The 24,135-nt window shown below is 50.6% G+C and overlaps 1 protein-coding gene across 5 annotated transcripts in view; it reads left to right on the forward strand.

Moving 5' to 3' along the window:
* The window catches only part of WDR25 (WD repeat domain 25), a 145,662-nt gene that overhangs the window by 81,638 nt on the left and 39,889 nt on the right, over positions 1-24,135 (forward strand). For 4 of the 5 annotated variants that reach the window (XM_027522002.1, XM_027522003.1, XM_027522006.1 and 1 more), the window contains 2 exons: positions 6,643-6,790; positions 20,256-20,386. In XM_027522002.1, the coding sequence (XP_027377803.1) occupies positions 6,643-6,790; positions 20,256-20,386 (279 nt within the window). Of the gene's footprint in view, positions 1-6,108; positions 6,360-6,642; positions 6,791-20,255; positions 20,387-24,135 lie in introns of those variants that run through there. The other variant, XM_027522004.1, reaches the window with a different exon arrangement.

The raw sequence follows: 24,135 nt of genomic DNA on the forward strand, positions 1-24,135 counted from the left end.
TAACATCTTATTTAACTATAAAGAGTGATTGCTTTTCCTGTAGTGTCAGAAACAAGACAGGGGTGTTTACTCATGCCACATCTATTCAGCATTGTTCTGGAGATTATAGCCTGTGCAATAAGGCAAGAAAAAGAAATAAAAGATATCTAGATTGGAAAAGAAGTGAAATTGTTTTTGTTCATATACATGATTGTTCATGTAGAAAATTCTACTGAATGTACAGAAAAAGCTTCTAGGACTAATAGTTTAGCAAGTTTGCAGAATTCAAGGTCAATATACAAAAATTAATTGTATTTTTGCATATTAGAAGAGAAGAACCTGAAATGACAAAATTTTAAATACCGTTTATAATGTCATCCAAACATGAAATTAATAGGGATAAGTTTGACAAAAGGTATCTAAGATTTTTTCATCAGAAAACTCTAAACCATTGCTTAGATGATTCCTGGGTCAGAAAAATTCCCTGGAGAAGGAAATGGCAACCCACTCCAGTATTTTTGCCTGGAGAATACTGTGGACAAAGGAGTCTGGAGGGCTACAGTCCACTGGGTTGCAAGAGTCGGACATGACTTGATGACTGAACAACAACAAGAGAAATTAAATAAAAGGAGCCATATATCTTGTTCATGGATCAGAAGACTCAGTGTTGTTAAGTCATCTCCCCAAATTAGTCGGTGGATCCAGCACAATTCCAGCCCTTGAACATACTCACCCTGAAGGATTCTCACAGCTTTTGCAGGTAAATGGTATGGTGAAGGCTTGGGCACTGACTACACAGGATTTTGCTAAGCTGTGCAAGCCTGACAGTGGTCTCTAGAACGATATCCTGGGGGGCAGCAAGGGCTCAAGGATGGACAGGAGGTTAGGAGCTGGGGCTTAAAACCAGGAAGAGCCACAAGGCAGGAGCTGGCAGGACCAGGCCAAACGAAGATTCACCCAGAAGTCTGAAACGGTTGTCTCCAGGTGGTGGGATGATGGCAGACTCTTATTTTTTTCTTTGTGTTTCCTCTCTCTCTCTCTCTCTTTTTTTTTTTAAATTTCACAGAACACAACTATTTCCAATATCATCAGAGAAACAGCAGTCCTATTGTTGGTTCCTATGGGGTTTTCCTTTCAGTACTTTTATAGAATTTGGGTATTTTTAAATGGAGATTGTATTTGTTTTATAACAAAGAACAAAAGGCAGGCAGACAGACCGAAAGAACATGACCTGTGGCTAAAGCAATAGGTTTTGAGAGACTAGGGGGAGCTCCTGGTGGGGCCACAACTCAGGAACCGGGACACGGAAGCCTCAGGAAATGTGGGATGAGCAAGCTACAGCACCACACTTCACTTGCCATGTTCTTCCTAAATCTTTCGTTGGACACACAGAATGTCTCCAGTTAACACATCAAGTCATCTTAGCACATTTGACAGAAGCCGTAACTCCTTAACTCCACGGAGGTAGATTGGGATCTCCTAATTACTTAATTGAAAAAAGGTACACATGTCAGACTGCTGCAGTGTTTGGGAATTAATCTTTAAAACTTGACAGTGAACATTAAATTCAATTAGGGAGAGCGATTAGCAAAGATTCTTCTCTTCTTCACCCCGGGTACTTTGGGAAGCGGCTGACTGGTCTGCATTGATTCTGATGCTATCGTTGTGTATATATCAACCAGGAGAGCCAAGTACGCATTTTTCACTTTGGAGGGGAGTTGTTGGGCAGCTTAGGGATTGCTGGATTTCCTGAAACGTGTTTCCACGACTGGTTCAGGAGGTGGTGGCCGAGAAATCAGACCTCTCTGGTCGCTGATTTGGCCTTGGTGTCACAGGGTTCAGAGTCTCTTCTTTCTTTGATTGGGATTCCCATCTACCCCCTCCTCCTCCTCCTTCCCTTCCTTCCCGCTCCAACGTCTGGTACTCAGGAGATGTTTGTTGAATGAATAAGTAAATGAATGCATTTAATAGATGGGAACATTTGGGCACATGTGCTGCAGAGCACATTGATTTTCTGACCCTCTCTCTGCCTCTCTCCAGGGGAAATACAGGATGGTATTCACAGCTCCCTTCCCCCAGCCCTGCCCCTCGCCCTCAATTCCTAGAAGTGACTACCCTCTCCATATGTATTTTCTTTTTGAATTTATTTTTTGGTTGAGAGGCCTGTGGGATCTTCCTCCCTGAGCAGGGATCCAACTTGTGCCCTCTGCAGTGGAAACGCAGAATCTCAGCCACTGGACCACCAGGAAAGGCCTTCCATGAAGATTTTTGTAGTCTTATTCAGTTCAGTTCAGTTGCTCAGTCGTGTCTGACTCTTTGCGACCCCATGAATCGCAGCTCGCCAGGCCTCTGTGTCCATCACCAACTTCCGGAGTTCACTCAGACTCGCGTCCATTGAGTCAGTGATGCCATCCAGCCATCTCATCCTCTGTCGTCCCCTTCTCCTCCTGCCCCCAATCTCTCCCAGCATCAGAGTCTTTTCCAATGAGTCAATTCTTCGCATGAGGTGGCCAAAGTACTGGAGTTTCAGCTTCAGCATCGTTCCCTCCAAAGAAATCCCAGGGCTGATCTCCTTCAGAATGGACTGGTTGGATCTCCTTGCAGTCCAAGGGACTCTCAAGAGTCTTCTCCAACACCACAGTTCAAAAGCATCAATTCTTAGGTGCTCAGCCTTCTTCAGTGTGCAAATAAACATGGTAGAGTTTTGCTTCATGTGAGTTTTTATTTATTTTAAACATTTAAAAATACTTTTAATTTATTTATTTGGCTGTGCTGGGTCTTAGTTGAGGCATGTGGGATCTAATTCCCTGCCTGGGGATCAAACCTAGGTCCTCTGCATTAGGAGTGCAGGGTCTTAGCCTCTGGACCACCAGGGAAGTCCCTTCTGTGTGTTTTTAAAATTGTGATGAAATACACATAAGATTTACATAATATGTAATGGCTACATAAGATGTAGCCATTTTTCAGTGTAGATTCATTGGCATTAAGGTAGCTTCCCTGGTGGTCCAGTGGCTGAGATTCCGCACTCCCGATGCAGAGAACCTAGCTTTGATCCCTGGGTCAGGAAGATTCCCCCGGAGGAAGAAATGGCTACCCACTCCAGTATTGCCTGGGAAATCCTGTGGACAGAGGAACCTGTTGGGCTATACAGTCCATGGGGTCGCAAAAGAGTTGGTCACCACTTAATGATTAGACAACAAGTCTAAGTGCATTCACATTGTTGTACAGCCATCACCACCATGCATCTGCAGAACTCTTCATGTTACAAAATTGAAACTGTGTCCCCATTAACATGATCCCCGTTTCCCCCTCCCGGCAATCCCAGGTAACCACTGCTCTACTTTCTACCATGATTTTGACTGCTCTCGGAACCTCTTGTATGTGAGATTATACTTTTTGTGACTGGCTCACTTCACTCAGCGTGAGGTCTTCAGGGTTTATCCATATGGTGGGATGTGTCAGAATTTCATTTCTTAAGATAGTAATATTTCACTGTGTAAGTGTACATGTATGTGATATACATGTATATGTATATATATAGATCACCTTTTGTTTATCCATTTATTCATCAGTGGACACTTGGGTTGCTTCCATCTTTTGACTGTTGTGAATAATGAATGCAGCTATGGACATTCAGTCCAGTTCAGTTCAGTCACTCAGTCGTGTCCAGCTCTCTGTGACCCCACAGACTGCAGCACAGCCCCATGGACTGCAGCACGCCAGGCTTCCCTATCCGTCACCAACTCTCGAAGCCTACTCAAACTCATGTCCATCGAGTCTGTGATGCCATCCAACCATCTCATCCTCTGTCATCCCCTTCTCCTCCTGGCTTCAATCCTTCCTAGCATCAGGGTCTTTTCAAATGAGTCAGTTCTTTGCATCAGGTGGCCAAAAGATTGGAGCTTCAGCTTCAGTATCAGTCCTTTGAATGAATATTCAGGACTGATCTCCTTTAGGATTGACTGGTTTTATCTTGCAGTCCAGGAGACTCTCAAGAGTCTTCTCCAGCACCACAGTTCAAAAGCATGAATTCTTTAACACTCAGTTTTCTTGATGGTCCAACTCTCACATCCATACATGACTGCAGGAAAAACCATAGCTTTGACTAGACGTACCTTTGTCGGTAAAGTCACGTCTCTGCTTTTTAATGTGCTGTCTAGGTTGGTCGTAGCTTTTCTTCCAAGGAGCAAGTGTCTTTTAACTTCATGGCTGCAGTCACCATCTGCAGTGATTTTTGTCACTGTTGTGAAAGTTCTAGGGCCCACAATAGATTTCCCAATGTAGGGATCTGGCAAAGGGGCTGAGGACCCCCAGGGAATTTGACTTTGAAGGCCAGTGGGACTTGATTACAGAACTTGCACAGGACTGGGGAAACAGCCTCTTGGAGGGCACAAACAAAGCCTGTGTGCACCAGGACCCAGGAGAAAGGAGCAGCGGCCCCACGAGAGACTGAGTCAGACCTGCCTGTGTGAGTCTCCGGTGGAGGCGTGGGTTGAGTGGCTGCCGTGGGGTCAGGGGCACTGAATACAACAGTTCTGGCATAAGCCCTTTTGAAGGAGGTCACCATTACCGACCTTACCCTTACCACAGTTTGGCCTCAGCCAAAATACAGGGAGGGAACACAGCCCCATCCATCAACAGCTATGAACATTGGGGTACAAATATGTCTTTGAGACCGTGGTTTTACTTTTTTGAGCATATATACACAAGTGTATGGTTATATATATATATATATACACACATATATATAATATGAACAATTGCTGGTTCATATTATAATTCTATGTTTAATTTTTTGAGGTTTTGCTATACTTTTTTTCCCTCTAGTGAGCAAACCGTTTTGCATTTCCATCAACAATGTACAAAGGTTCTGATTTCTCCACATCTTTGCCAACACTTATCTTCTTCTCTTTTTTTTTTAAATAATAGAAGCCATTCTAATGGATGTGAGGTGGTGTTTTTATGTGCTTTTAAAGCTTAGATGACATCATACTGAATATATGCAACAGTGTGCATTGCCTTATGTATTCAGGACTATAACCCTGTAGATCTAGTTCATTAATTTTACTTTATTGTTTCTATTCAAGTCATACTTGTACATAGTTTTGGAAAAAAACAGCAGTTTCCTGTGCTCTGCCTTTCCACCATGAATTCCCACTTCACTTTGAAGTCTTCTGGCTGCCTCCTCTGTTATTTCTGTTCATATTTCTAAATGTAAATGCTGCTGGTTTTTGCTTTTCAGTCTGAAACCCCAGCTGTTGACCCCTCACAAGGAAGAAAGGAACCGAGGTCTCTCAACATCCTTTGAAGGCCACTGTTGACCTCTTGTTTTCTTAATCTTAGATATTTACATATGCCTGGGAAATAACGCTTTCAGAACTCTGATCCTGTGCATTTTGAGAACCTTCAGAATGTGACAGGGTGAATTTTCTCATCTTGAAAGGGGAGGTTATTGTTCACATCCAGTTTGTGGATGCGTGTGGGCATGCTTTGGGTTTACTCTTACTAAGGAAACAAGAGAGGGTCAGGGAATCCTGCTGTTAAAAACCACATGCTCTACACGCCTCAAGAAAGCACAGCCTCCAGCACCGCAGCTCCTGCCGGGCGCCAGGCACGGTGCAGCGTGCCCAACCCTCTCTCGTTCCCCGCCACTGCTGCCTGGGAGTGGGGCCCCGCTTACCCCCGTTATGTGGAGGTGGAGACTGAGGCCAGGAGAGGCCAAGCTTCTCGGCCAAGTCACATGACCTGTGAGCAGCAGCGTCACTCGGGAGGCGCAGCAGGTGCCTTCTGGCTCCTTTGTTCACGCCTCTAACCCAGCTCGGAGGGTCGGTGAGAGTGTCCCCTTCTTCCTGGGGTGACACCAGAGAGGGGGATACTTGTACTATTGAGCACCCCCCTGTGTCAGGCGTAGGGCTAGCTGGCTCAGGCTCCTTGCTTGCTAGTCTTTCCTGGGGGGCTCATGGTGGTTGGCGGAGTTTGCTGCAAGAGCTGGTGGGAAGCCAAATGCAGCTCTTTCACGCCCGAATGGTCCCTGCTCTCGGAATGTTCAGTTCTGTACTTGAGGGCTTAAAAACACATTTCAGAGGTCATTAAGTGTACACAGGGATTTCTGCCATGAGCATCACTCTCCACAGAGAACAGGGGCCCAGGGAGGGATGGTACCTTCTCTCCCAGGAAAAAGGACAGCGTGCCCCTCGGGCAGGTGTCTGCTCCTGGTCTGGTTGCAGGCACCGGTGTGGCAGGCTCTAGTTTGGATTTTAGTCTTAAAGCGGGACGTATGCAGATGGCCTGGCCTGCTGCCATGTCCATTGCGGGGCTCAGAAAGTCCTGTCTCAGAGGACAGAGGTCAGAGGCACAGGTGGCAAGCAGGTGTGAAGCAGGTGAGAAGGGCTAGGCAGGTGCGTGGCAGGACACAGGACAGGCTGTTTCCTTGTGGGCTCCCTTAACCCCAGAAAAAATTTTGGGAACGGCTCCCTCGTGACCTGCCAGTCCTAAGGCCTTATTATATTTCCACCAAGAGAATTTCGCATCTAGATCCTGCTTGGATGGTCAAATATGGGGAGTCTAGTTCCACTGTGGGAGCGTTTTCCCCATGCAGAGGGCCCAGCTGAGCCCGAGGTCGGGGTCCCACTCATGCCGTGTGTCGCTGTGCTTGCCTCGTAGGTGTGGAACGCCGTGGACTCAGGGAGCTGTTTGCAGACCTACTCCCTGCACAGCGAGGCAGTGCGGGCCGCCCGGTGGTCCCCCTGCGGCCGGCGCATCCTCAGCGGCGGTTTCGACTTCGCCCTGCACCTCACAGACCTCGAAACAGGTATGTTTTTCTGTATCCTTCCCCTGAGGCGCCGCCTCCTGCGAGCTGGCAGCTGAGCCAACGTTCTCTCTGGGGAGGCTCCTCCTGGCCAGGTTGGGGTGCGGGGGTGGAATCCTGCGGCCACAGGCTGCAGCCATTTTCAGGGCTGGGGCACCTGGGATCAGGGGCGATGCAGCTTGGGGAGTGTGTTTCCATTTGGCTGAAACGGAGCCTCTCCACGGAGAGGTTCACGGTGGGCCTCGGCCAACTCGCCTGGAGGACAGAGCCCCAAGGTTGTCTCGGCCCCAAGCTGTGGGGCTGGATAAAGAGGTGGCTTTTTAATCAACTTCTGACATGCAATTTGTACTGAAATAGATTTAGCTTTATCACAGTGTCCTTTGGTTGGAATCAGTTTAGAATTCCTGTCAATTCATTACCGTTGAAAGGCTGTAAGGAACGATTCCAGCTCATAAGGGAAGTCTGCAAACAAGTTCTGCTTTCATGCCCGCCTGCCCCGCACCGGCCTCTGGGTGAGATGGATTTGTGCTGGCTGGGTCCTCAGGGGGTGCTTGACAAGCAGGGCGAGAAGGAGAGAGAAGTCAGCAAGGGAACTTTTCCACTCCCCAGCTTTCCTGGGCGGCAGGCGCTGGGAGCACCACGGGCCTGGCCGTGGTTCTCCAGTGAGGACGGAGCTGGCTTCCAGCCTAGCCCCCTGACCCCAGGCTGGCTGCCCTTGGTGCCTCCCTGGCTTCCTCCTGGCTCACTTTGTTCTGGGTACCGCCACTAGGGCCAGGAGGGGAGGCCTGGGTTCACACTGATCCCTGGGACGCCCCTGCCTGCCTGGCCCAGCTGGGGAGACGCTGGGGGCCCAGGCTTCTCCCAGAGCCCAGCAAACAGTGGGCTGAGCACCCCCAGAGCCTGGGCCCTCACTCTGCCCCGCGGCTCGGGTGCAGTGGGTCTGTTCCTCACCCCGAGTGTCCTTGTCTCCTGCTGGGTCATGCAGGGTAGCCTTATGCGTGCCTCGCAGCGCCTGTGACCGAGCCCCGGGGGCTGTCAGTCGGTGGGGTGGTGACCAGGCTGACAGCCATGAGGGCGGTGGGTGCAGTGTTCCAGGCTTTGCATGTGACACGTCGATCCTGCCAGCCACCGTTTTCCCCATTTCCCAGGTGATGAAACTGAGGCTCAGAGGGGCAAGGGACTGGCTCGGGGCCTCCAGGGGTGCACGGAAGGTGGGGTTTGGAGCCACACCTGTGCCACTGCAGACTCCATGCCCGTTCCACCGTGCTGGGTGTGTGCGCTCCTCAGACCGTGACCTTCCTGGGAGCCTGTCCAGGCCGAGAGGGAGCTGCGGCTCCGGGGGTTTGGTCCCGCTGGGTAATGGTGACCGTTGAGTCAATGACAGTAGGAGGTCCTGTCACCAAGTGCCTGCTGTGTGCAGGGTCTTCTGTAGCCTTCTGTTCAGGGTGAGGCCCCACTTACTCCTTGAGACTGGCGCCTCCAGAGTCCCCTTTGTCACGCAGACCCAGAGGCACAGCCGGGCAGTGGCCGAGCCAGGATGATCACAGGTCTACCAGGCTCCGAGGCTGGTGGCCTGACTGCTACACTGCGTTGCCCGTGGATCCAGGAAGCCATGCTTGGTATTGGAGACACAGAGGTGAACAAGCCCCAGGATCCACCCTGGAGAAGCTCCCATCTGCTGGTGGAGACAGACATACAGGGAGTCCCAGAGAACAGTGAAAGGCTGAGATGATGTAGCCTGGAAGATCAAGGAAGGCTTCCTTGAGGAAGTGGGGCCCAAGCTGATGCAGGAATAGGGGAGACAGAGAATCAGGATAGAGGGGAGCTGGTGAGGAGGAGGAGGGAAGTGGAATTTCAGCAGATGGAACGAGGATGGATCCATCATGGGAGCATGAACCATGTGGTGTGTGTGGGGTGCAGGGAGCTGGGGGAGGTGAGTCTGGGGGTGCAGGAATGGGAGCTCCAGCTCCACACGTGTCCTGGACCATGGGGCGTGCCTTCCCCACATGCTGCTCCCCAGACCAGCATCACTGAGCACCCACGGGTGCCTGCATCGCCTGCCCAGGGGTGGAGGTGGGATGAGTTTCCCACGCAGGTGATGCTGGCGGGTTAATCAAATGCAAGTCAGTTTGACAACATTAGTGAATTCCTGGTGGCCCTTTGTCACAATCTGTCTCCTCAGTCAACAGATGTTAAACAGACCCTGCCACGGTCTCTGGGTGTGAGTGTGGGTGGGAGCGAGTGTGGGGGGTTCAGACGTGTTCAGGCCTTCCAGGAGGCCTCCCGCCTGCTGAGTTAGGGCCTGCCACAGCCGGTGGCGGTCGGGGGCTGTTGCTGAGTTTGGAGCAGGAGGGAGTCATGGCAGGTCTCCCTGGTGGCAGGTGTGACCCACGGTGCGGTGGGAGCCGCAGGAGGGGAATGTGCCCGCCCCCACCCGGTCTGTGCTGGACTGTGCTGGAGGGAACGCCGTCTGCTGCCCCAGCTGCGGTGTGTGGGGTGGGACGGGGGAGGTCTGGCCCTGCCCCACCCCGCCCCGGGCCTTGCTGTCCACTCGGGGTGGTGAGGGGGCACTTTCCCCTGCACCCCTCTGCTGGGAATGGGCTCACCACCTGATTCGCCTCTTGAAGGCCCCCTCTCATTCATTCAGCTGTTACTTATTGAGCGCCAGCTGTGTGCAGGCCCTCGTGCCGGGCCGTGTTGGTGAGCAGCACGCATGCACTCTGTGCCTTGAGCGGGGCAGGCAGGGGCCAGGGGTTGGCCCTTGCCCTTGGGGAAGCCCTCTAGCTCCTGGACGGGGCCTTTCCTGTTGAGGGGTTGTTGGGTTTCTGGGTCCGTCCACCCCCGTTAGTGTGGGAGCTCCCTGAGAAGGGCGGGCGGGGGGAGCCTGTCCTGCTGGTCCCTGGGTCTCTGTCACCCGGCCAGGGCCCGCTCGAGCAGCTGCTCAGTGGATGTGTGGACGAGGCTGAGCTGAGGCTGGCACTTGCTGGGCAGGGCTGGGTTCACGGGGGCCGCAGGGTGGGCTGGGGGCTCCATGTGCCCTGGCCCAGCGTGTGCGGGGATGTTCTCCGCCTGCAGTCCCTGTGGCTCGCGACCTCATTTGACTTCTCTTGTCCTTTCTCGCCACCAAGTCTGATCTTCCTTTTCACTTGATCTGCCTCTTTCCGCCCTTGGTGATTTGGCTTTTTCATTTCAATCTAATTAGAACTCCCTGCCAGGAGAAGGCAACGCAGGGCGTTCTCACTGCTGCGCTCTGGGAATTAGTCACTCGGTGCCCATTGTCGCTAATGGGAATTTGGCGCCAAGGCCATTTATCCTGGTGTCCTCAATCAATACAGTTAAAAATCTGTGGATTCGGAAACGTCAATACCTGGCCTGAAATATGGAGGGCCAGCCACATTTTATCTCGTTAATTTATAGTTCTGACGGGCTGTTGGCTTATAGAACAACCATGAATCAACACTTAAATAAAATCTGCTCACAGATTAATTATTTTTGGTGCTCTCATTTCAGTCTGTAGTCTTCCTAACAAAACGTCTCTGGTACATTCGGCTGAGGTGGTCTTGGGGAGCGCTCGTCGACTCCTCCAGGGCGCAAGTGAGTCAGTGTCCGGCATACCAAGTCAGCCTGACTCCTCGGAAGCCCCCGGCCAGCTTGTGCTTGTTCAGTTCCAAGTGGCGCTGGTTTCTTGCAGATTCCAGCCTGCAGCCTGGCTGGTGAGGCCTTGGACTTGGCATGCATTTGTTGGCTACAAGGGAGGTGGTCCTTTCCCTGGAGCCCCCAGGGCGCTGGGTGGTCAGGATCCCTTATTGTCCTTCCTGTGCCCAGTCAGCTCTCCCAATGTGTGACTAGCCCGTGCGGGGCATCCGGGCAGTGCCACCTGGTCCCAGCTCCCGGATACTGGAGGCACGGTGGGACCGAAGGAGCTTGGATGGGGTGCAAGCCGGGTGTCCTTGGGGGAGGGTCCTTGAGCTGTCTTTCTGCATCTGTGAACTGGGTAGCAGTGCCCAGCGGGTGGGCTCGTCGAGGGGCACAGCTGAGATCACATGTACAGAGTAAGTGCCTGCTGCATGGAGGCCACTTAGCAAAGCAGCTCCTGCCCCGCTCCATCTCTGCCCTACAAGGCCTGACAGAAGGTGGGAAATGATGGCCTTGTTCCTCTGAGCATCCGGACCCAGCTGCTGGACGATTTCTCCAAACAGGGCAGCTTTGGTGGCTCAGTTCCGAGAGCCTCCCAAGAGGCCCTGAGCCAGCTTCCTAGCATGGCCTTGATCCCACGTGTGAGTCTAAGGGCAGATGGATGGGAAGACCACCTTTCAGGGTCTCCCAGCTGCTTCTCTATCTTTTCCTTCTCCATGACAGGATGGCCTGGTGGGGGGTAGCAGCTTTCTGCTCGTCATGTGTTGGCACCTGCCCTTTCTTTGGGGTGGGTGTCCTCTTTGCTCAGACCCCACCACCCACAGCCTTGCTGTCCCCAGCCCCTGCCTGGCTTTTCCTGCTCTGGGATTGCTGTGTCCCTTGGCATGGGTATGTGGGCCCAAGTGGCCAACCGGGACTGGCCCCACCAATAATCATTGCTCTTGTTTTCCAGAAAGTGTCTTCTGGTGCTTCCCTCGTTTTTGCATCATGATTGGGGCCTCCATCACAGAAACATGGAAAAAGGGAATGACAAAGTGGCCAGTGCTCATGGTGGGCCAGGCCGTGGGCCCTCTAGCCCTGGTTCCTGGCACCCTGTTTGGCCTGTATCAAGCTGAAATGAATAAGTGGATATTAGGCCCTCTGCTTATTATGTATTTAGTCTCCACACTAACCAGTCAGTGAGATATTTTTATCCCCATTTCATTGACTCAGACACCGAGGCCTGGTGTTTGGTGACCTGCAGTGACAGAACTGGGGTTCAGCTCCAGCCTGTGAGACTGGCAGAGGCTCTGGCCAGTCTCCTGGCGTTTGAAGGGCAGGAGTGGGTTCCCTCACCACGTCTGTTTCTGGGTTGCAGGCCAACAGTTTGTGTAAACTGAGTCCAGGAGAGCCTGCTTGGCCCTCTCCCGAGCAGCTGGCTCCCTGCCTGCCGAGTGGAGGATAACTCGTGGCGGTGGGGTGGGGCGGCGGGCCTCTGGGAAGGAGCCGCACCCAGGCCAATCCGGACTCATCCCTCTGATGAAGTGAGTGGCTGTCCTGGCTGCACCCCTCCTTCCGGCAGGAGGAGTGTTTGCCCTGATGATTTTAGAACACTTGGCAGAGGAAGGGGTGAGAAGCCTCCAAATTAAAAGACCCAAGGAGAGTGTCAGGGGCTCGCTCAGCTCTGGAGAAGGGGCCCAAGGGGAGGCTCCTTGTGGGGCCACAGCCTGCAGAGCAGCGCTGCCCCAAGGGGCCTGGGTGTCTCTAGTCCCGGGCTTTTCAGCACCTTGACTGTTTTCTAGAGCATCTCAGAGGACCCTGGTTAAGCGTTCCCCCCGTGCCCATGGAGAGCAGGAAGGCCTGCTGCCAGTGGGCATGGATACGGCGCTCCCGAGGGTGCGGGCATGTTTGTGTCATCACTCCTTTGGCCCTAGATCCAGACATGGAGGCTGTGCCCCCCTGATCCAGGCACGTGTCCCTGTTCCCACCCACGTTCTTCTCTTCCGCCTGCAGGAGTATCTCTCTCCAGTCCCAACCTTAATTTCTCCCCCTCTTTCCACACAGCTTCGGGGTGAGAAGCTGACCCTAACTGTGGATATATATGAAATCGGGTGCTACCATGCTTGAGGAGGCCCCCGCCAGCCCTGTATCTCACACTTGGAATGTGCCTCTGAGGCCCCTCCCCGCCTCCACAGACGTCCGTCTTGTCATCTGCTAGTTAAGCTCATGCCAGCCCTCTGGATAAATCAAAGGTGGTTTTTAATCAACGGTGCTATTTCATTCATTACCGTTATTGCACAGCAGTGGTGGCTTTATCTCTGTGTGTGTTTAATTGCGATTGCAGTGCAGTTTGGCTCCCTTCGCAGGTAGGATGACCTCCGTTGATTGACCCTGGAGCCTAAACACGGTCACGGCTTGTTCATGTCCCAGCGGTGACCTCCGAGTCCCAGAAAACCAACTTAAGTTATACCTTTGGGATGGACCCTTTCTTTTTGCAAGTGGAGAACTATTTTTTTTTTTTTTTTTTAAAGTTAGTAAACTCAGCCCTGTCCAGTTAATTAAATGCAGTGGCCAAGCTTGATGTAAGAGAAATTTCTATAACTACTGCCATTTCTTCTGTTACTACGGCTGCTGCCACAGCTGCTGTCTTCAGGCCTGTCATTTGTCCGGGGCTCTCTGTCTTACCTGCATTGTCTCTAATTCTCAGAACAGCCTCTGAAGGTCAGATCTGTTATCCTGATTCCTTGTACCGGGAGCCCACAGATCCGAGAGGATTGCCAGCTGATCCAGGGGCTGCCAGCTTATCCGTGGGGAGAGCGTGCAGACGTGGGCATGTCTGAACTCTGGCCCGGGCCCCTCCCCAGGACTCAGCCCGGCATGCCAAGGCAGCCCTTGTTTCTGATCTGCAGAGTTTGATCTGAAAGTTAGCAAGCTCCTGTTCTTGTTAACTTCGAGTCAGGATGGTTAAATTTACAGCTGGCTGAATACTTCCCAGAGGATGAGTGTAACGATATTGATTTTAGTGGAATGAGTCATATGCCGCCTGCCTGGGAACACGAGCTCCATCACCCGCAGCCGGCAGTCGCAGCCAATCCCTTGTCAATGTCTCCGCAGCCCGCTCCCCAGCCCGCGATGCGCACGCAGAGCCCAGGAGAAGGAAAGGTCACGGTGTACCCATGGGCGGGCAAGGTGGGGTGCAGCCGGCCGGGCCCCAGGGTCGCTTGGGTCCAGCCTCTGTCCCAGCGTGACCAGTTTGTGTGACGTCCCCTCTCTGTCCTCCGTGCAGCCCACTGTGAAACAGGTCCACGCAGAGTTGCAGTAGGACCCATGCACGCCCCAGGCAGGGGCCCTCTCCCCTGAGAAGAGGGCCTGAACTTCCCTGCAGTCTCTTGGGGACCCAGGCTTGGGTTTCACCTGAGTTGTTACCTGCCAGGACCTGGGCTGGGATGCAGACCTACTGAGGGGGCTGGAGAGGCCCCTCAGGGCCCTGGAGCCCGCATGACGAAAGGGCCCTGCATGGTAGGTGTTAGGGTGGACAGATAGTGTCGCCCAGCCGCGCGGGTGGTCACCTCGGGGAGCTCAGTGTGTCTGTCTGAGAAAGGGTGGTGGGGGCTCCCTGAGGAGGACCCCGGCCGGCGTGACTAGCTGCCTTGTCTCAGCAATATCGGTGACGGCGCCCTGGCGGCAACAGGAGTGTCGAGAGAACAAATTGCATTTCTGCGTTCTATTTCCAACATGTTTTTGCTTTAATGGCGAGTTATAGTTTGTTTGTATCATTATTGATTCACGGAGGCAAAGAAGTGATTTTTCCTAACTCCAAGAGGGTCTGAACAGTGCTTATACCAGTCAAGTTCATTATAACACGATCAATAACATCAGTGTTAGTGGATTAAATATTTTAAAACTCAGTTTCTTATAAGCAGCATACAATGAAGAAGTGGAATTTTCCATAACAAATGTGTAAACAAGTCGGATGCGTCTCACGGTTAGAGGTTATATATAACCAAGCGTTGTGCTCAGAGTCTCATGGCCCCGGGAAGGGATGTGATAACTATGCCGCCCAGTTTCTGAGAAGTTTCAGAGCAGGAGCACATGTGACAGGCCAGGACCTCCGCTTCCATCATGGCTATCACCTTCAAGACAGTGTCTGATAAATGTTTGCCAGCCTTATCCATGTCTCTTTAAGAAAATGTAAAGGCCAGCCCGGGGCATCATATTCTCATAGCCTCAGAACAAAAACTTAAGTCAGTAATCTCTCAAGTCTCCTGCTGTTGAAAACTCATATCCCTTGGTTTTAGCTTTCAGTTTAGCTAAGGATGAATTCAATAATTTGGGGCTTAGTTGTCTTCAAACCAGAAGAGTTTCCCTTTGTTGTTTGCTGTCTGCTGGGCCTTCTAGAATCCTCTGCATCCCACGCTGCTTACTGCCCTCCCAACACGTGCGCGTTTGAGGGCACGTGACTCCGCGGAGAAGGGGCCTGCCCAGGGTCGCTCTCCTGAAAGTGACAGAGCTGGGATGAGCCCTGGGTCTGTGTGACCCTCAACCCCTCCTCGGTATCACCTTTCGCTTTGCACAGGTTGCTGGGGCCCTGATTGCATTACAGTCTCACCCCAGACCTCCTTAGGTTGTGTCTCTCGAAAATTAGGGATCTGTAAGCTGTGAAAGTGCTGTACTCAATATGCCAGCAAATTTGGAAAACTCAGCAGTGGCCACAGGACTGGAAAAGGTCAGTTTTCATTCCAATCCCAAAGAAAGGCAATGCCAAAGAATGTTCAAACTACTGCACAATTGCACTCATCTCACACACTAGTAAAGTAATGCTCAAAATTCTCCAAGCCAGGTTTCAGCAATATGTGAACCGTGAACTTCCAGATGTTCAAGCTGGTTTTGAGAAAAGGCAGAGGAATGAGAGATCAAATTGCCAACATCTGCTGGATCATGGAAAAAGCAAGAGAGTTCCAGAAAAACGTCTATTTCTGCTTTATTGACTATGCCAAAGCCTTTGACTAGGTAGATCACAATAAACTGTGGAAAATTCTTCAAGAGATGGGAATACCAGACCACCTGACCTGCCTCTTGAGAAACCTATATGCAGGTCAGAAAGCAACAGTTAGAACTGGACATGGAACAACAGACTGGTTCCAAATAGGAAAAGAAGTATGTCAAGGCTGTATATTGTCACCCTGCTTATTTAACTTCTATGCAGAGTACATCATGAGAAATGCTGAGCTGGAAGAAGCACAAGCTGGAATCAAGATTGCCGGGAGAAATATCAATAACCTCAGATATGCAGATGACACCACCCTTATGGCAGAAAGTGAAGAGCAACTAAAAAGCCTCTTGATGAAAGTGAAAGAGGAGAGTGAAAAAGTTGGCTTAAAGCTCAGCATTCAGAAAACTAAGATCATGGCATCTGGTTCCATCACTTCATGGGAAATAGATGGGGAAACAGTGGAAAGTGTCAGATTTTATTTTTCTGGGCTCCAAAATCACTGCAGATGGTGACTGCAGCCATGAAATTAAAAGACGCTTACTCCTTGGAAGGAAAGTTATGACCAACCTAGATAGCATATTGAAAAGCAGAGACTTTACTTTGTCAACAAAGGTCCGTCTAGTCAAGGCTATGGTTTTTCCAGTGGTCATGTATGGATGTGAGAGTTAAACTATGAAGAAAGCTGAGCGCCGAAGAATTGATGCTTTTGAACTGTGGTGTTGGAGAAGACTCTTGAGAGTCCCTTGGACTGCAAGGAGATCCAACCAGTTCATCCTAAAGGAGATCAGTCCTGGGTGTTCATTGGAAGGACTGATGCTGAAGCTGAAACTCCAATACTTTGGCCACCTCATGTGAAAAGTTGATTCATTGGAAAAGACTCTGATGCTGGGAGGGATTGGGGGCAGGAGGAGAAGGGGACAACAGAGGATGAGATGGCTGGATGGCATCACAGACTCAATTGACATGAGTTTGAGTGAACTCCGGGAGTTGGTGATGGACAGGGAGGCCTGGCGTGCTGCTGTCCATGGGGTCGCAAAGAGTTGGACAAGACGGAGCGACTGAACTGAACTGAACTGAAGCTTATTAAAAAATGGAAACGTTTTTTAGTTTTGGTCCCTTTTAACAAAGAAAATACAGCAGAGGCCGAGATATTACAAGTAAAAGTAGGAAAAAAAGATATAAATTATGGCTTGTCTTCCAACTGGAAAATTTTAGTACTTAAAAGACATAGATTCTCAGTCTCTTTAGGGAATGGAGAATGAATAACATAGTCAAATACATTTTTTTTTCAGCAAAAATGTTCAGTCATTATCTTTTAGCAGCTCGACTTTCACTTTTCCTCTCCTCTCCCCCGCCCCCCATCCGTACCATTGCTGGCAAGACTGTATCACTACACTTTTTGAAAAAACATGGCTAATTCACTGCCTTTCCTGAAATAAGCATATGGTTATATGATATGGTCCAAGAAACAGGGAGGATTATTTTTTTTCTCCAGGCAGATAGTTTGTTTTTCCTTTTGGAATTAAGGGTTGGCAGTGAATTGCAAATGAGCAAGAAGTCGGCATTAGGCACAGTTGTTTCCTTCTGAAGAGAAGACTTGTGGCCTGCTAGGGCCTTCTCGCATTGCGGGGGCTGCAGCGGCACCTGGACGCTCCTTTTCCAACAAGGGATCGTGATGATTGCCTTTCCGCTGAGCCCCCATGCGGGTCCCCCAGCCCTTTGGCTGAAGCGAGGCTCCTGAGGCCAGCCCTGGGGTGCACAGGCTGGCAGCCTCTGTTCCATCCTTCCTGGACGGGGAGCCTGCTAACTGGGCTCTTAAATGCTGGGTTTCTTTCTTTCATCTTCCTTTTAAATATTTGTGTACTTGGCCGCGCGGGCTCTTAGTTGCGGCGTGTGGCATCTTTCGGTGTTGGTGGCAGCACGTGGGATCTTGACTTGTGGCATGCGGACTCTCAGTTTGCAGAACGTGGGATTGAACCCGGGCCGCCTGCACTGGGGCTGTGAAGTCTTGGTCCCTGGACCACCAGGGAAGTCCCACGCTTGGTTTCTGACCATGGTTTTCTGACTTGGTTTCAACTGTAGCAGAAAGGCGAGGAAGAGTTTGGGTTCCAGACAAGTTTCAGGAAAGGCAAAGAAAGAGGAAGAACGAGAACAAGAAGTACCAGGTTTCCAATGAGATTCATTCCCCGGGAAGCAATTTTTTTGGTTAACTTGAGAGAGTTGCTTGTCTTTTGAGCTAATGAAAGGGGCACAGCACCCAGAACACTACAAGTCTGTTCATCTTCCTGATGCTTCACAGGGGAGTTATTTATTAGAAAAGCAGTATTATGACAGCATATCAGCGTTATCTTACTACGCCTCGAACAATGCATTTCCTTGGGCGAATCACGTCTTCCCACCTTGGTTCACGTGCGTCCTTCTTTAATGTTCCTGTGACTCAAGAACAAGTGCCCAGCATGGTTGTTCTTGCCACACTGCTATTTACAGTCCCAGCTGTAAATGGCTTTTCAACGTGGCGCCGGGCAGAGAACCATATTTGCCTTGACTGCTCCCCTCGGGTTGGACAGCGAGGCCACTGTTCATGGTCCCTTCACTGTAGTCAGCAGTGCGACCCCAACTGGCCAGCCCTTGACAGCACGTCGTGATGACACACGATGACCACGGAGATCTCTGTGTGTTGCATTTTGTAGCAAAACAGTGGAGGGGCTTATTGAGCTTAAGGAGGCATAGAGTCTTCACTTACAAAAAGTCAAGTGTTTCCAGAATTTCCTCAGATGACAAGTGACTGCCAACTCTAGGCCCTTAGAAGATATTCGGGGAAAAAAAAAATCAACATGTTTAATCATCCATCAAGGTAAAGGTGATACTTTAACAAAGAGCAAGAGAGTAGCCTCTTTCCAAAAAGTTTGTATCCTGGAGAGGACATTTTGAAAACAGATGTTTTTAATCATTTGTATTATTCTGTAATTTTTGTTGCCCCAAATGATGTGAATGTATCACCTATTAAAACTTTGATTTTTGCACTTTTAACCCAGGAACAGTGTTTTTCTAATCTGCTCTAAAATCCTGTAAATGAAAATTTCAATGGATTGTGAATTGGGTTGTTAAAGATTAGTTGCAGGAGCCATTATTTTGCATTAGGGGAAATGGAGCTTTATTAGCAAAATGTTCATAAAATCCTTTGCATCAGTGGTTGAAGAAAGTGGGAAATGTCTCTCCTGTTTCCAGCAGTAAATGTCTTCCATTCTGGCTCCTCGAATCTCTGGAAGGAGGCTTTTGGGGCTCTGGAAAACTTCAGGGTCTAAACTGAGGCTGTAACTGAGCTGCTGTCAAGTCCCCGAGTCAATGAAAGGTCCCTAGATTACAAAAATGGAATAAGTATAGTCCTGCTGCTCTTACTAAAAATATCACAACTCATTTGGTTTAATCATTTCCAAGAGGTTTGTTGCTACTCTTAGTAAATGGCATATTAAAGTGTGTTTTAAAATATGGGTTATTTTATCCTTTTGTCCTTGTCTCAAAATCATCTTTTTTTTTTTGGTAATTGTTTTTATATTCATAATACATTGGTACAGTAGCACACTGTGTCACTTATTTATTAAATAAATATACCCGTGTTGGCATCGTATGCCTAAGGGTGTTCCTGTGCTGTCAGACAAGTTTGGAGACCAATGATCTAGGCAAATTGGCTTTATCAAGACTTCTGCTGTAACTCTCAAGAGCACCAGTTGATGACTTTTATCTCCTCACCTGGTGAGCTGCTAGAGCATTTAATTAAGTATGGTCCTGAAGGCAAAGCCAGGTGGCCTTCCGGAAGTGCTTTCTGAATCCGTGGGCCCAGCGCATCTCCTGGGTTCCTGTGAGAGGAGACTCTGCTTGAGATCTTGGCAGGGCACTGGCTTCCGGCTTCTTAGGTCCCTAACTGCCTCCACCTCAGTCCAGGGGAGGGTTTTCGAGGGCCAAAGGTGGTCAAGGATGCCCCTCCTGGGCTGTGGCACTGTGCAGAGGAAGGCACGCTGGCTTTGGAGGCCAATATCCCTTGGCTCAGCGCAGAAGTTCCGTTCCCCACGTGCCCCAAGTCTGACCTGTTCTAAATGATCGACAATTCTGGCATTTTTATGGCTTACCTCTAAGTGATCTTGGTGATAAAGAAGATATTTTCCACAGCAGAGTTACGTGCATACAGGCAGACATTTGCACAGTGCCTGAGGGTGCTTGATTGCAGTATCATGGCAGATAGAAACGGTGGTCCACACGCCTTTCCTCCAGCCTGTGGCCTGAGTCACTGTGATGTCACACTCTCATTGATCACTCAGGGTCTGATGGCACCCCACCTGCCACACTCTACCGCAAACCGCACCCACCGCATCCTATTGCAAGCCGTAAGGGTGTGATTGTAAGGTGCTGATCCTAAGAAGAATCACTTTGGCTCATCCCGCTCTTGGTTTTTACACTGCCCGATGAGTAATCTATGGTATTAATTGTGTAGCTTTGAGCTGTTATTCAGTCTTCCTGAGCCTTGGTTTCTTCAAACTGCAAAGTGGGTTTAGGGTTGCCATGTGCTTTAACTGGGTTGATGCGCATGGGTTTACTGTGCACCTAACAGGTGGTGTTCGTGGATTCAGGCACATTGCTTATCCCAGCGGGTAGGGGTGCGGTGGGGTTGAGCTAGTGGAGGATCTCAGGTAGCCTGAGAGTGAGGGCAGACGGTACCCTTGCTGTGATTCCAGAAATTCTCCCCTGGCTGCCTGGGCCCAGGTGGCTGTGTTCTGTGGCTCCGTACCAGGTGGCGTCTTAATGTTAAGATGTTTAGTTTGTGACCTGAGTATCTTCTGACTCTCTCCGTTTCGTGTGTTGCAGGAACCCAGCTGTTCAGCAGCCGGAGTGACTTCAGGATCACCGCCCTGAGGTTCCATCCGAGAGACCACAGTGTTTTTGTATGTGGCGGCTTCAGCTCCGAAATGAAAGCTTGGGACATAAGGACCAGCAAGGTAACACCCATCGTCCGCACTTGGCCTTTCCAGGAGAGCTTCCTGGACAATTTGAATGATTGGGGGCGGGTCAGCATCTATATATAGGACCCTCGAGGTGGAGTAATTACCACTTAATATGTAATCAGTGCAAAGCATAATTTTTAGATGTTTTGAAAGAACAGTCTTGAGTCATTAGATATTAAAGCGTCGTAGGTGCAGTTCTCTGCAAGCATGTTGCTAAAAATATTTGTGGAGCGCCTACTGTGTGCAGATGCTTCCAGATGTTAGAAAGTGAATCAGCCTTGGGTTACTCAAGGGAGTAATATTTAGATACAGATCAGTGGTGCGGAGGGGTGCTCTTTGTGTGTCTATGTGTGTGCGTGAGGGGAGGGGGCTTGGGGCGGGGCCAGCATTCACTCAGGGCAACGACGGCTTCACAGCGGAGACTGTGTTGCCTTCGGGGCTTAAAGGCTAGTCCCCATCAGTCCCATAGAGAAGCAGTTGTCCAATCTCATCCGTTTCCACAACGTGCTGCTCCCGTTGCTTCCCTCACTTAAGACATGGCATCTCCATCCTTCTGGTTGCTCAAGCCAAACCCATCATCACGCTCTCTGCTCCTGCTCTCATCCCCCGACACCCGAACCATCAGCAGATCCGTTTGTAACTGTGGCTTTAAGCCGCCCTTGTCTCCCGCTTGGGTAATGGCAGCGCTTTCCTTTCTGATAAATGTCTTCGTGGCAACACCACCCCACCCGCACCAGCCCCAGCCCCTGACAGTGTGTTCCTAACACAGCAGCCAGGTAGCCCGTGATAGCGAAAGTCGGATGTGTCACTCTTGCGGTCAGCACCATTCAGGCTCAGGTCTCACTCGCAGTAAGGGCTGTGTCCCTGCAGTGGCCCACAGGGGCCCCTTCTCTGCCGCTCTGGTCCCGTCAGCCCCTTCTCTGCCGCTCTGGTCCCAGCAGCCTCCTAGCCGTACCTAGAGCACGCCGGCGCATCCCTGCCTCAGGGCCTCTGCACCTTTGCTCTTCCTGCCTGCAGTGCGCCCCTCCCGGGTTTCTATGGAGAGGTTCCCACCCTCCCTCTTCCAGGGTCCTGCTCAAACGCTGCCTCTGCAGGAAGGCCTTCCTGGACCAGGTGCCGGGCAGCCCTGGCGTTCACTAGTCCCCCCGCACCTCACTTCTCTCTGTGTCATTCATCATCATCTGGCCATGGCTGTACGTATCTATTTGTCTGTCTCCCTCCCTTTGAATGTAATCTTCCAGGGCAGTGCTTTCTGTCTGTTTCGTTTGCTGCTGACTTCTAGCTCCTAGACCAGTGCCTGGCACGTGGTAGGCACTCAGCAGAACTTGGTTGACTGAATGAGCAGATGGAGGCGACCATGCAGACTGTGGGAGACTGGACAGGACCAATGACCTGCTCGACACGGCTGGGAATGGGCCCCAGGCAGTGGGACAGGCGGGCAGAGAGACTTTTAATGCTATGCATCTGGATTTGGATTAACAGTGGGGAGCCATGGGAGGTTTGTGAGCAGGGGCGGCCAGGATCAAGACTGAAGAAGGACTCAGGGAGGGGCAGTGAGGAAGAACCTCTGGGGAGCCAGTGGTTTCAGGATGTCTGTTTCAAGCCCTGAAAGCAACGCCCCTGGTCTGAAGGAGGCACCCAGTCTCTCAAATGCTGCAGGGTCATTCATGATGAAACGTGCATCGATCTTGACCTTTGCGGAATGTCAGAGACTGCCGTCCTCTGGCTGGGACCCAGGGGAGTTGGTGGTCCCGTGCTGAAGGGCTCTAGCCTGCTGCACCTGCAGCACAAAAGCCGCTGCCTAAAGGCATCCCCGTCCCGGCAGGTGCAGCGGCCCCCGCAGGTCTGCGCTGAGCAGAGGCCGTTCCGAATGGCTGGGGTGGAAGGTGGCGGGGTGAGGTCTCCAGTGCTGGATTCAGAAGGCAGGCTGGTGCTTCGGATCAGCAGCTGCAGGAAGGTGCTCTCCCACCAGGCTGTGGACGGGGGAGGCTCGTGTTTTGAGGAGAACCTAAAACCAGAAACAGTTTCCTTCAAGAGGACAGGATGTTCCATCCATATGTATCTTGCTTACAGGATTGTGCCTCACACAGAGGGGGGAGAATTAGACATAGAGAGATGTACTCTTTTTTTAAAAGAAAAAACACACATTTTTTTCTTTTACAAAGAGACTATTTTTTTTTTTTTTAAACAAAAATATTTGGAAAAGAGAGAAAAGCTACCCATAAAGAAGTGGACACGTGGACTTATAAAAGCACTGGAACACTCATGTTTGGGCTATAAATACATGGAGAATGAAAGAAAACACTGGGAAGTGCTGTTGGAGATGGAAACTCTTAGTCATGCCGTTTGACGGGGCCTCCTGGTCACCCAGCCCCTGCTGGCGGCCACGTCCCTCGGAGGTGCGCTTACTGTTTTTAGCCCCGAAGAGCAACCACGTAAGAAATTACTCGTCAAGGACGCCATCTGATTTAAGACTTTGTTCAAAATATCGGATTTTCTCCCAGGGCAGACGCCAGCTGATGCGCTCTGAGAACGCTAGGGGAGAAGCAATTAGGAGCAGATGTTGCTGAGACTGGTACTGGCACGTTTGCCAGTCCTCTCCCAAGCTAGTAACGTGGGTAACGGGACCGCGCAGCATTTGTTTTTGCTTCCTTTTCCCCAACAATCCGACTGCCTGTCCTCCTCGCTGGGTCACAGGGCTCGTTACATTTGCACCAGCCAGACTCAGGGGATCACTCTCTCTCCCGCTTCAATGAATATTTCATCTGAGAGGTTTGACCCAAGCGCCTCCTGTGGATCCAGCGGGAGGGCCAGAGAGGAGGGGCAAAGGTGCCCGCTTAAGGTGACTCTCCGCAGTCCTGCTGCGCTCCCACGGGGCGTGGGGCTCTGTCCAGCGTGCTGAACTCTCCAGCCCTGCCTGGCGAGCGTGCAGACACCTAGGGCTGAGCAGTGTGGCTCTTATTGCCTTCGGGGGCAGGCAGGAAAACTGCAGGAGGTACGCAGACTTTACCTTAAAATCATGACAGATTTCCTCTTTTAAAAATAATGGGAAGGGGACTTCCCTGGTGCTCCCGATGCTGGGGCCCCAGGTTCCATCCCTGGTCAAGGAATTAGATCCCACATGCCATAACTAAATATTCCATGTGCCATCAACTAAGATCTGGTTTAGCCAAATAAATAAATATGAAAAGGACAATGGGAAGGATTTTATTATTTCATATAATATGTGATTTTGTATGAAAAAATTAGAAACTAGAAATAGAAGGGGTGGCCGAGCCAGCTGAAGGTGAACATTCGTAACGTGTACTTGCCTTTTTTTTTTTTTTTTTATTTCAGTGTTCTTTTCCACTGTGTGTTTTTTAAACGTTGATTGGTCTTATTCTTATAGTTTTGTATTTCGCTTCACACGTTTCACACGGCATTCTAAGGGTTTTCCTTACAGTGAGATGAGTTCTTGTAGATTTTCAGTATATCCCTCGGACCCCGCACGCCTGGCTGGTTTGCTCCTTGCCTCGTCCTCGGTACTGAGAATGTGTGTCTGACACAGCAGGCACTCAATAAATATGGATCAAATGAATATATTTCAAGTGGTTCAGCTTATTAAACCATTTCCCGAGGTTGGTTTGGAGGACATTTGCTTTCCTTCGGTTTGCCATTTAAAGCTAGTAGATGTAAAGGTGGCGATGAGGGGTCGACCAGCTGAAGCTTAGGGCTACGTCTGACACACTTCCTGTGTTTGTAAA

This window comes from Bos indicus x Bos taurus, chromosome 21 (assembly GCF_003369695.1).
Source record: "Bos indicus x Bos taurus breed Angus x Brahman F1 hybrid chromosome 21, Bos_hybrid_MaternalHap_v2.0, whole genome shotgun sequence".
Taxonomy (NCBI): domain Eukaryota; kingdom Metazoa; phylum Chordata; class Mammalia; order Artiodactyla; family Bovidae; genus Bos; species Bos indicus x Bos taurus.